The sequence below is a fragment of the Acanthaster planci genome, linkage group LG13, assembly GCF_054643075.1.
Source record: "Acanthaster planci isolate LZ-2023a linkage group LG13, COTS_SCS, whole genome shotgun sequence".
In the NCBI taxonomy this organism is placed as follows: domain Eukaryota; kingdom Metazoa; phylum Echinodermata; class Asteroidea; order Valvatida; family Acanthasteridae; genus Acanthaster; species Acanthaster planci.
Window position 1 is genome coordinate 1,624,326 of NC_141789.1, and position 13,146 is coordinate 1,637,471.

Sequence of the window (13,146 nt, forward strand, 5' to 3'; positions counted from 1 at the left end):
GCGAACGAGTCCATGTTAACAATCAATGTTAGTTCAATATCAAGCTTACGTTATTATTAGGCTCATGTTTATATTTCCTTTAGTTTGTCAAGATGCTAGAATTGAACAAAACAGAATCCAACTGCCAGACAGTATGGGACTCAAACTAATACACCGTGCTTTTTTCAGTGGAATTATGGTGACTCCTTTTTCCACGATTTATTTTCTTAACAGAGCAGTGCTATTCTGGGTCAACACAACCTCGGGTTGATTTGACTCTGTCATCTTCTGAAACCTAGAAGATGCCAAGATTCCTGCCAAACCCAATCCATTTATTCAACCCCCTTGACAGCATCGACCTCCGACGCATGTGACGGTTTGCAGGTTTATCCAATGGCTTTCTGGCAAAAGCCAGTAAAAATTTCAACTCCAGCACGTCCAGTTTCTACAGTTTTGAACGGATGTCTTCTTGTACTGGGGAAATCCCCAGAGTAGGGTGAGAGATGTGTGACTCCGACAGGTCAGTCAGTATACGTTTCACCTTTCTTGTAGTATTTCCTTGGCAAGTCTGCCCGTTGTGTTGACGCTCTGTTGGTGATTATGTGTTTGAACGCTGATGGCCAAAATCATTGCAAATGCACCCGGAGAAAAAAAAATAAAATCACAGTAAAAAATGGGGGTCCCATACTGTCTATCTGGTCAATTCATGCATGGTTTGTTGGGCTGCTGCCGAACTTCAAAGCACAACACCAATACCATGCAGACATGCAAGCGATCATGCATGCATAAGAAAATAAAATGCCATCACAAATCATCCATAGTTAAAAGTTAAAAACAGAAAAAAATAGCAACAACAATGAAAAAGACAACCAAAATCTGGAGGAACAAGTCGTTTTTTTTTCTCTTCCGGTAACTTTTTCAAAATTGTTTGCTGGCCGTCAGGCTCTGGGACAGAACGAGGCAAAGAGAGAGAGAGACAGAGAGAGAGAGAGGTGGTGAGATTGGCTACCTCCGAGACGGACTCATGAATCCAAGGTGGCATGGGAACGGGCTGAGGTGAAGTCGGACGATTACGTTTGCTCTTGTGTCGGCCCGCCGGCCCGTTACGCTACAGGAGGGAAACAAAGAAAGCATTCGAAGGAAAAGAAGGAGGAACGGGGGGGGGGGAGGAGGAAAAAACAAACAAAAAGAGAGAGCCCTGAGATGGTTTGTCGCCGTCGGTGATGGAGGGGGAAGTCAGGGATGAAAGTGAGAAATTTACTTCCTACGGAGAGTCCCAGGAAGCTAAATTTCTTAGCGGTCGGGGTAAACAACATGTCTAACTTCTTGTGCTCTGTTTGTACTGGGTATGTATCTCCCTGTCAACAATGCAAGTCCACTTTTAAAGAATGAACAGTTTTTTCCTCGAAAAACAGAAATATCACGGCAAATTACCAATGAAGATCAATGCCAGAAATAGCTGGTTTTGAGCTATGGAATTGTGGGTCTAAGGAGCATTCGCTTCAAATGTCTTCACAAAATGAGGCATCTGTATCTCTGGAGTGCAAGAGAAGAAAGTTTGAAAGTGCCTTGCTAGAAATTTTCTTCTAACTTTTTTTCTTCCAGAACTTGAATATTCATACATCAGTTTTTTAAAACTGACGAAAAAGTGTCATCTCTAGGATGGTGGATGGAGCATGCAAAAAAATGAATGAATGAATCGAGGACTTGGTGTAAACACGGGGAAAAATTCCTCTTTCAAACACAGACGAGAGTGTTGACATTCAAACGACAAACGAGAGACAACTGCATATCTCCAGAACTTTTCCACATCCACAGCTGTGACATTGTGGATGTTCTTGTTGAAAGGACCTTGCTTTGAGGCAAAGGCTCGGCCTCCAAATTTGCAATGAAACGCCTTAGTCCTATTGACACAAGCCCATTTGGGAAAATAAACAAAAACAGTTCGACAAATAAAATATGATTTTACCAGGGGCAAGATCGGGATAATCAGTGGTTAGATCAAGCTAGTCGGACATGCTTGTTAGTCCATGCAGAGGCTAGGCGGTGTGGGTTACCAGTGGTTTTTACTAATCAGTGCATTCCTCACACTGAAGCATGCTTGAGTACATGTAACTTCAATGCAATCACTGCTGTATCCGGGGTGTATGGGGACCAGTGAACTACCATAGGTATGTTGCCTATAGATGTGGATAGAGGACCAATATTCCTACAATGTATTCCTCGTATCAAATGGTAGGTACGTTATGTCACCGGTGATGACTATTCTAACACCCAGAAGCTCACAAGAGGGGAAATGGAGCAGGATTCAAAAAGGTCTCCCAAGGGATATTAAGGCTGATCGAAAAGTACATCTGGACAATTTGTTTTTCAAATGAAATCTGGGCCACATGAGCAAAATGATTTTTTAAAAAGTAGGGTGCACGAATAATATCTTGGAAAAAAGTTACAGTTGTACTATACATGTACATTTTTCAGAGGCGTGTATCTTGAGCGTCCGTGGAGGGGTTTGGTGATGGACAGGATTCCTGATGTACATGTACGGGTATGGTGTGTCTATTTCAATGACACCGTTCACTAGTTGAAAGGGAACCAGACCAAGATTATGCGGCCAGTGCTGCCACAAGATGGCAGAACACGAGTAACATATTTCCCAGGCATGTGTTACGAAACCTACAACTCAACATGTCGTGGCCAAACAAATGCAACATGATAAACTGAAGATACTTGTATTCAAAATGTACCCCTGGGTGCACTTTTTCCAATGATCAAAGTCTACAATGCTGGAAAATAACGCAGAAAGAAAACCTCATTTTTAAATCAACATTTTGAATACTTCATACGTTTGTTTCAGATGGAGTGGGGAGGGTGGTGGAGTGGTGGTGGGGGGGTGTGTGGAGCCATCGGGGGAGGGGGCAGGTTGGGTACTTACCGTGGGCACACCTTCCGGCGTTGTGGACATGCTGTAACTGCCAGGAGAGGATTTCTTCTTGGACCCGCCCGACATGTTGTTGGGCATGCTGCCGCCCCCTGCAGGCAAGCTGGTGGAAGATTTACGCTTCCGACGCTTCGGTTGTGTTCTGTTCGTTTCGGCTAGAAATGAAGGTAGAAACAAACTCTCGGTCAAGTGCCAAACGTGATCCATTCCGTGTCACAATTTTTTTTATGTTCTTCATTGGTAAGTGAACTGTCGACGGAATCTACTGGTGTGTGGGTATAAAAAATCAGTCAATCAATGTACTTGCAGAACTCTAAATGCCCCCAACTCCCCGGGAAATGTTTGGAAGAGGCATCTCACATTTAAAAAAAACCAAATCTGGCCAATGACAGGACGGCACTATTTTGATTAAGAGAAGTGAAAGGAGAAATTCAAGCTCCCCGTAAAATGATCAGCATTGCTTAACATTCCATTAAAATTACATATATGCCCAACCCAACAAACCTCATCTGGAACTTGTCCAAGTTTAGAAAGATCTGGTGAGGAATGCAACAGTTTTTGCCAATGCCATTTTATCTGAGTGTCTACCTTATGTACGTACCGGGAGGTGCAACCATTCGCTGCCATTTCTGGAAGAGGGTCGCTTTCAGACAGTCCCTGGGATTGAGGTTGTAGGCCTTGTGACGCGACATCAGCTCCTGCATGGGCTCCAGGATCACACACAGCTGGAGGCACAGACAAACCAACCAACCCAACAAACCTGAACATCAGACTCAGCAGATATAAGCAGCAAATTTGAAAACGTGCACAGACAGGATTGGCCTTGAACAAATTTCTTTTTTTTTTTTCTTTCAAAATTCACACACGGAGGGAAAAGGTGTCAGCAACAGACCGATGAAAAAGAAATACCTGACAAAAGAACGGATCAATTTATATCTTGCTTAAATTTGTGCAGCAAGTTTGAAAATCCATATTCATCCGGTGTTCAAAACTGGAAAGGTCTATGTACCGGTAACTTCTCTCTGATGGAATGGGGATGGGGGTCAGGATCTTGACAGATGTGGTGGGGGAGGAAAGGGAAAGGGGGTTAACGACAGACTTACCCTGAGATAGTTGAGGGTGACGTTCGTCAGCCCTTGTCTGGTGATGTTCTTGGACAGTTGTTCCATCATGCCAGGGTCCTGAGAATGGTACTGCCGTCAAAGGAGCACAGAATGGAACCGGGCCACAAATGGGGATTGAATCAAAGAAAGAAACACGGAACCTTAGCTAACTTGTCAAAGGTAGTGCCAGTTTGGAGGCTGGGAGGGATAATGTTTACCTCTATTTGTTCAGCGCCGTTTTCCAATCTCAAAACGGATGTTCAAATATGTCCTGCATTGGAACAGGTACAGCACAGAGCTGACACCCTAATATGCAGTTTCAACAAATTCCAATTGTCAGAGGTAGTAAAATGCATTCTAGCAGGCACACCACTATCCACGGTTTGGACTGTGTGCCCAATTGCACAAGGGGGATCATTTCCCCGTTTGCAATTGACATTACCCAAGTACAGGCACTTGGCCCACCTTCAATCTCTTTTTAATCACGTTGAATGATTCAGGGAGGTCAGTCAATTAGCTTGATGCCCACCACTTAGGAAGATTGCAAGGAACTCCATCGATACTTGCATTCACTCTACAGGTCCACTGATGTTTGTTAACCTCCCCCCCTGCTTTCTCTTTTTTCCCTGTTCACCTTAAACTCCAAGAACAGACGTTTTAATCCAATAAGTCAGAGAGAATCCAATTGTACCCATGTTAATACCCAATGTAAGGAATGAGGTTTTTTCATCACTGAGAAAGCTGGCATGATCTGACTGTATTGTACTTTGTGCCAAATTACATCACTCCCAACCAGGGGATTTTTTTTTTTTTTACGTATTTTAACAGAGTGCTTCAATGCAGGAATTGCTTTAATCACTTTAATGCAATGAATTTAACATGGTGAAAGATGCAAGTACATGTATACTGTTAAGAAAAAAAGCCTTGTGGGACATTGTCTAGATAATGCAAATCTACAGGGGGCCTGGGAACATTGGACAAACGACTTTTGAAAGGAAGCAAAGCCCCAGCTTGACAGGAGCTTCATGTTTGCAGCTTACTGCTTCTAAAATTCAACAATTTTCATCACTATTTTATAAAAAGAATCAATTTCCTCAAATTACTCAGATTTTTTCATATTAGGTTCTCATAGTCAGTTCAAACCTGTTCAAAAGATTCACAATGCCCAAACCTTTTCCAATTTTTCCTAACGACTGGAATCCAACAAATGCATCATGATCAATGGTTGTTTTGGTATTTTAAGCACCTTTACGGGAGACGTGCCCTCAAGGATTGTGATTCTCCATCAGAGAAAGAAACCAATGACTTTCTATGCACACAAGACCCAGTTGAGGAAGTTTGCATTTGGTTCCAGTCTTGACTCGGTACATCTTCAAGGTGGCACAACTTTTTCTGGCAATCCCTGCACTCTATTCACCCGCCATTTTCACCCCTCACGTACGGGGACAAGATCAATCAAATCTGAAGAGGTGCATTTGGGGGTGTTCTCGTCGATATCCCTGCGCTCCTGTGCACTGCAGTTTAATCCCCAAATAGAATTCCTCTGATTTGATTTCCCAGACTTGAGGGAAGCAGAGAAGTACATCAAATATCACTCCATTTGATTACCGCGGTAACGGAGAACGAAGAGGCATAAGAAAAATGAGAATAGAAGGAAAGAAAAAAAAAAAAAAAAAACGGCACCCACAGGAAAGCAAGCCCCATTGATTGTGCGAACTCATCTCACTAAAAGCTCACCAGTTTCCAGTAAGTGTTATACAGGGGGGGAAAAAAAAGTTCCTTTCTCTTCTCGATCATCGACTCCCCTTGTCTCCTCCCCCCCCTTTCCCTATGTCTACATAATGTATGAAGGCCAGCTTGTTACTGGATTAGGCTCATCAAGGCAAAATGGACTGCAATCAAGAAATTGCCGCTGATATCTCCCCAAGTGGTGAATGCACACGCGTCAAGAGCTTCCAAAGTAAATGCCGAGTGCGGACGATCCTCGTTGAACAAAAAAAAAAAAAAAAAAAAAACAACTAAAGATTTGTCATACTGAGGGTTCGGAGTCCCAGAACTTTGCACTTCATTGCTGAATATTATACATCACCATCTCTGTCCAAGTTGTAAGGTTACAATGAAGCATCTCTTCTGACCTACTGTCTACACTGCTCATTTGACAGACCATGTCAATTCCTGATAGGCAATTTGAGAGAAACCTACATGCAACTAATGGCAGTTCTTTTCCCGGGGGGGGGGGAGAGTGCATTCACACGTTACCCTTTACTGACGCTTTTGTTTGTAAGCAAATATTGACCGAGTATTACCACAAAATGTAACACTTGTAAATTCAATCAAGGATTTAATAAGTAACACAATTTTCAAACTGAAAATGGATTCAAGAAAATGTACAAATAGAACAGGGTGAGATACCTGCATCGCCACCACACTTCTGGGAATGAGCTCTCTGTGCTGGCGGATGAAAAAATGCCAAGAACGTATGCGCATCAGGTCATCAAATGTGAACTCAACAACCAATCGACCCTCCGTGCAAACCTGGCACCAAAACAAATCAATCAATAAATATTATTATAAAGATAGCAAGAAAAACAAGACGAATCAATTATTTATCTAAAACTGTGAACAACTTGGAAGGATCTTGGTTGTCCTGTAACTCAAGCACGTGCAAACATTTTTTATTTCAAACTTGGGCTTGCAAAAAAAAAAAAAAAACAACAGGAAATGTGCCTGTGCTGTGATAAGGCCAGTCTAACTCTGCCAAATTCTTCCAAGTTTGGATTCTGACAAGCTTTCCTGCTGATAAGTTCTTCAAATTAAAAAAGTACATTCCAGAGATATGTGCGTATATCCTTCAGACTCGCGTCTCTGTTTGAATTAATTCACTTAGAAAAGGAATTCCGACAACGAATCAAGCTTTAAAGAGGTTCAAATTGCCGGTAAAGTAATAACATGGGCCTGTCTGCTAGCTCAAGTACAGTGTACATGTACGGTAAACCTCACTCACAGAGAGGTCTTTGAGATGGCAACACCCAATACAGACTGAACTAGAACAATGGCAATATACTCCAGAGGCAAATCTAGAATTTTATTCTGGGAAAAACGGCTCATCGTAGTTCCTCATTTGAAGGAAAAAAAAAAAAAGTAAAAATCAGTGGTGCCAGCTCTTCAGCATAGCTCGAGTCTTTCTGAAAACTCACAGGGTACACACAAATCAATCATCTCCACTGCGGTTTCTTGAAATTCATGTGTGTGAGATCAAATGGTAAGGGCAAACATTAAGTCTCCTTTTTTGGGGGGGGGTTACATATGGGGCACAAGGGGAGATACCAGGATACTAGATCCCTTAATACAGAACCCCTCCCCTATAGTACCGGTACATGTACATTTAAGGTTAGTACTTGACGTTATCTCTTTGGCACATATTACCCAAAAAAAAAAAAATTCAGGAGGGAAGGGAAGATAGAGATGAACAAATTTGTAGATCAGGGATGCATTACCCCAGGGATGACTAACTGTTGATTTGTGACTACTTCGGCCTTTTTTCCGCAGCATGCTTTTAATGTAGGGAAAGAGTTTACTGTGTGGAAGACTTGAGAACCTAGTACCATAAGTTCTTTCCCTTTTCTCTTGTAATTGCAGGTTGGGGCACTGTCAGAAGTCTTGGCCTTGAGTGGTTTTTGTCTGAAACATGAAATAAGTCGCTGAATGAAATTGAAAACAGTTGAATTCCAATGCCACACAGGATGGGTCGGTTTTTTTTTTTTTTTTTTTTTTTGAGCGCGGTGAATAACATCCCGCGTCCGCAGCCCTTATCTCTCTCAACCGGCTGTACAAGGCAAGTCCTCCCCCCCCCTCCAAATAACCAGGATGCACCTTGTGGAAACCGATAAATTGGCTGCTCGATGAGTCACCAAGTTATCAATTAAGTATCGTTATTCGTTAACCCCCCCAAAAGGAACACTCATTGAGCGTGCCTTTGTTTTAAGCCGTAAATTGGGCACATGTACCTTTCTGGTATTTTTTCGTTAATTTTGTCACCACACATTTAGGGACGACAACAATTCATGTAACGAGGACAACAATATAAAAGTCGCACTGCATGGTGGGGATTATAACAGAAAGTCTATTTTAAATTGGCAAGTAAAAGGATGTGCACAAGAAGATCATATTCACTCAACAAAAAGTCCTCGCTTATTTTTTTTGGGGGGGGAGGTTAATAGCTGATATCTGTGTACTACTTGAAAGCAAAACAGTGAAATGAAAATCACTGTTAAATGTCTAAGAACAGTTTCAGATAACCAGCAATGGAGGATTAGGCATATCTGAAATTGGAATATTCCCGGTTCTGCAATTTCTAGTCATGTCAGGCGCAGGCACGTCAAACTCACTGATGGATGAAAACGCAATTAAGCGTGCTCTCTAAATCCACAAAGTCGCCTTAAGCACCCATTCCCCTCCTCCTGCAAGACCTGTTAACTTTGCTCCTTACACACAGAGGGCTGTCGACTTCTTCTGGTGACCCTCCCACCCCACGGCCTTAACTCAACAGGACTCCAAGGGATTTAATGTGATTAATGCGAGTTCTTCCTTGCTTGTTCATATTTGCCTACTCTGGGAGATGAGCGCGTACTGCTTGCACAGGCCTGCCGGTGAAAATCTCCTGACAATTTATCCTTTTTTTTTTACAGCTCTGACCTTTTGGCACGTAAAAAACAAGCACTTTTCTCACCTCAGCCAAAAAATGAAACAAATTTCCAAGCCGCTTTTTTTGAGTTGATGTAAAGTATCTTCAGAACATATGGTTTCACTTTTTAACCCTGACAACCTCGCAAGATACACATCACATTGTCAAACCACTTTCCAAAGAAGTTCCTACTGACCTTTTTGAGCAAAGACACCGACACTGCAAGCTTCCAAAACTGATTCTGCACCCCAGCCATATAAAGTGACATTCCAATCAGGTCTTCGTACATACTGGCTTTTTTATGTGGCATGTCTTCTGCGCACGTACGCAACGGGCAGCCATACAGAGTACCGACATGACCGATTACGTGCTTTCAGGATCGACCAGGAACCTCTTTTCTCCTGATGTGCAGAGCATTACACAGATTTCCCACAGGATTATTTAGAGAAATTGAAGAAATATTAAGTTAAGCATGCATTACGCTGATTACGTCGGAAGGCATTTCAGCACCACAGCTATATTTTAATTTTTTTTTTCCTTTCCTTTTTTTTTGGTCACAAGAAGTGGGATAATAAACCACTCATCTTGACTGTCCAATCACTTTAAGTGACGGTCCTGAACTACCGTCCGAGGATTTGTCAAAAACAAAATGATAACTTCACTGGAATTACATTTTTTAAGAAATTTCTCCAGGAAGTCAAATGACAAAATTCAGGCTTGGAATGATTCAATGTCAGTGTTGTAGCCGAGTCCATCACAAGTCCCTGTGAGTCCATCACAAGTCATTCAGTAATAAGCCAATTCCTTGAGTCGTTGTTCACCCCAGTCTTGTGAAAGGACTTGTGATGGACTCAAATGTCATACTGCATTGAATGCACGTGCATTGTACAGTACTGCTAGACATGTAGCTGGAAGAGTGCGAAGGGTTTCTGTGCGGAGAGGATGGCTAAAGCTCTGCTGAAAAGTTCCAATTGATGTTTGGATAATTCAATGACTACAGATTTATTTTCCATGTATCTACAACTACCTGTGCATCGGTGACTTATCCACGCAAAAAAATAGGCTTTTTCTTAACCGAAATGTGACTGCCACTCATTCTAGTTAATTCCAAGTACCCATGGAAACACGTTTTGGGCCCTTCGTTGCTTTTGTTTTGTTTGGGCTCTTTCTAGGCAAACCTTTCAAGAGGTCAAACAGGCCAGCACATGCGGGCAGCCCTATCTGACAATTTTTTGTCTCTTTTGGGAGAAAATATTAGTCCGTATTTTAATCTATTTTTTCCATGCGGATGCTTCTAAGAATTACATTACCGGCAACCTTTAAAAGTCCGCATATTTTCCTAAGCATTTACATTTCACTTTTACGCAGGCCCCAAAACACAATTTTAACAAACTGCAGGCTGTCCACATCGCAACAACTGACACTGAGGGTCATTGAAAACATCTGGGGAATTTCCTTACTCTGCACCTGTATAAAATGAAGGCAAAAGAGGTGCTCCGTTGGCTATGTTTTACAAGGTACGAGTACGTACATGTAACTCGGCATCGATCATGTGTTCTCACAGATGTGGCTGAATCCAACAATACGAGTCTTCAATCCACTGGCTGAGAAGATTTGGGGTTTTTTAGCATCGGATGGAGAAAAATAATTACTCAATATGGCGTACTGATGAAAATGGGTCCTATGTAGGTGAAAATGTTGACCATACCCATATACCAACTCGCACGCAAGCTTCATTCCCATGTGACCTTGCCTTTTTAAAATACCCAACTGGCTTGCTGCAAGAAAAATCCTTTTCTGAGGGTGTTTCTGAGGAATTTTTATTAAAGCTGGAAAAACTTGTGAAGTTCAGCAACTCCGAGGAACAAAGTGAATACTAACGGTCAAGTACACTGTACATATATAAATTTCCAAGCACCAACATCGAAATTTTTGATTAAAAAAATTAGCCCCTGGGTAATCAATGCAAACCTAGGCAAAACTCTACATCCACTGGTTTTGGGGGTGGGGATTGAAGCCTTTGTGGGGATGTACCTTTGTGAACATGGGTTTGCCGTGGTGTGTCACCATGGTTGTCTGATCGCAGTCCAGCGTTATGGTGGTGTTATGGAACGACTCCTTAGGGTGCTTGAGGAGGTAATACAGATCGGTGACCCCGCCCTCAAACACCGTGCGGAAGTACCGCGGGATGAGGGTCCTACCAATGGCTGCAGTGGGAACCAAATTAAAAAAAAAAGAAGCCATACGGTACGGTCACCATGGGAACTGTCTGACAAGGCATTATTATCGGTTAAGACAAGCGTCTGCCAAAAATTGGCCAGAAGTGGAGTGAACTTACCATATTTCTTGGGACCATCTTCTAAACAGAACGAGAGAGTGAGACTGGCGTCATCTTCAAAAAACTCGGTCGCAAAAGCATCCCACCATAAATTGTCACTTTCCTGTGGCCAGGCAAACCAAAGCAGTATAGGAAATCAATCAATACCTGGAATGGGGATTGGGTAAGTCCCGAAATTAGGAGTCCACTTTTTTTCGTGTCCCTGTCACATCTGACATATGATTTTTGTAAGTTTAGAACACATTTACTAATTTCCAAGAGAGCTGCATTAATGCCAATTACCTGCAAAACAAATAGTAATAGTTTGAAATCAATTCCAGTAATATTTCCACGTCAGATAACAAAGGTCAGATATAACGGACACAGAAAGTCACACTTTTGGACCCCTAATTTCTGGAATTACCCAGAAATAAGATGTTGGATTCAAGTGAGCTGTGCAATGAGTAAAAAGCGCTGAGCGCTGACTCACGTACAAAGTGATGCCTGCTTGGCGCATCAATGCTTGTGCACAAACCTATGGAAAACTCAAAATTTTGTACGGCTTTTGTATGGCTCTTTGCATATCTACAGTACATGTACATGTATGTCTGTATTCTAAAACAATACATCAACAAAGCCAATACACAAAAAACAAATTTGCAAAATCAGTAGACGAGCGTTTTATTTTGCTCTGCACAAACAACGCAAACGTGCGGGCGTATGCGCTTCAGATTATTTTGCTGTGACTTTTTAAATCAGATTTTATTGGTACTTGATGCGCATTGCAGTCAGAGTACATAATTCGATAAGCATTCTCTCTGATTTTGAATGTTCTGCAAGCAGGTACATGGATTCAAAATGTCTGCGCCCAGGACAGCGTCGAACTTTGTCCATACGGAAAATGAGAACTCAACATTCTAATAATTAAATACAGCTCTACCCATGGTTTGTATACTGTCACAGCAGATATGAGTTTGTCAGAACTCAGCTTGTAACTAAGCCTGCTCCGACAAGTTGAAAAAAAACAAATTCAGCGAGAACACAACCTTCTTTCAACCAGGTGTACCAATCTTGAGTTTTCCCGGACCATTACAAGTTAACCAAGGGGTTGGGGGGGATTTTGAAGGATTGAGGAGGGTAAAGCCCAGGGCCATGATGCCCCTTGAAAGTCCAAGTGCAAAGAATGTCAAACGAGTTTGGCACATACATTGTAAATTTTACCCAAAATATTCCTGGCAGTTAGGAAAAAACCTTGAATATTGTAAATTCCTGACAATGCCGGATGGGTGATTTAACATCACCTAAATTACCCTTAGGCAAAGTTGTGAAATGAAAATATATCTTTGATTACAGATACCAAGGGGGAATTCTTTATGTTGGTTTTTTTTCTTGTCTACACCAATCACAAAAATCTCACATTTCACTACATGAACAGATCAAATTTACAGATCAGATTTTGTAATCATTGTTTTACAACCCTAACCCCCATGGGTGTATGTAGCATCCTATTGAAATTAGAGGATTTGGGACTGTTAATGTTAACCCTAACGCCCTAGGGTGTATGTAGAATCGTACTGAAATCAGAGGATTTGGGACTGTTAGGGTTAACCCTAACGCCCTAGGGTGTATGCAGAATGTATTGAAATTAGAGGATTTGGGACTGTTAGGGTTAAACCTAACCCCCATGGGTGTATGTAGAATCCTATTGAAATTAGAGGATTTGGGACTGTTAGGGTTAACCCTAACCCCCATGGGTGTATGTAGAATCCTATTGAAATTAGAGGATTTGGGACTGTTAGGGTTAACCCTAACCCCCATGGGTGTATGTAGAATCCTATTGAAATTAGAGGATTTGGGACTGTTAGGGCTATCACCTTTGCTAGAAGGATGTGATGTACATCATCAAATCCCAACCCATCCCCCCCCCACAAAAATGTTCGGTCCTTTGGGGAGGGGATGGTATCTTATGAAATCATTCTGTACATGTACATGTACATGTATACTTCAGCCATTCTGGCCTACCTGCAACTCTCAACCAGTGTCATCTGTGGGAAAGAGTTGCCCGTGCTACAGGGTACCCACATATTGTGATCTAGTGTTATGCTACATGTCACTTGACCTTTTA

The 13,146-nt window shown here is 42.0% G+C and overlaps 1 protein-coding gene across 7 annotated transcripts in view; it reads right to left on the reverse strand.

Annotated features, from left to right (window-relative positions):
* LOC110979923 (LIM domain-binding protein 2-like) overlaps nucleotides 1-13,146 on the reverse strand; it is a 35,387-nt gene that overhangs the window by 4,915 nt on the left and 17,326 nt on the right. For 3 of the 7 annotated variants that reach the window (XM_087145098.1, XM_087145099.1, XM_022236104.2), the window contains 7 exons: nucleotides 11,043-11,145; nucleotides 10,739-10,911; nucleotides 6,433-6,555; nucleotides 4,021-4,110; nucleotides 3,519-3,642; nucleotides 2,912-3,072; nucleotides 989-1,087 (listed from right to left, as the gene is read on the reverse strand). In XM_087145098.1, the coding sequence (XP_087001224.1) occupies nucleotides 989-1,087; nucleotides 2,912-3,072; nucleotides 3,519-3,642; nucleotides 4,021-4,110; nucleotides 6,433-6,555; nucleotides 10,739-10,911; nucleotides 11,043-11,145 (873 nt within the window). The remainder of the gene's footprint in view (nucleotides 1-988; nucleotides 1,088-2,911; nucleotides 3,073-3,518; nucleotides 3,643-4,020; nucleotides 4,111-6,432; nucleotides 6,556-10,738; nucleotides 10,912-11,042; nucleotides 11,146-13,146) is intronic. The other 4 variants (XM_087145100.1, XM_022236105.2, XM_087145101.1 and 1 more) reach the window with 3 other exon arrangements.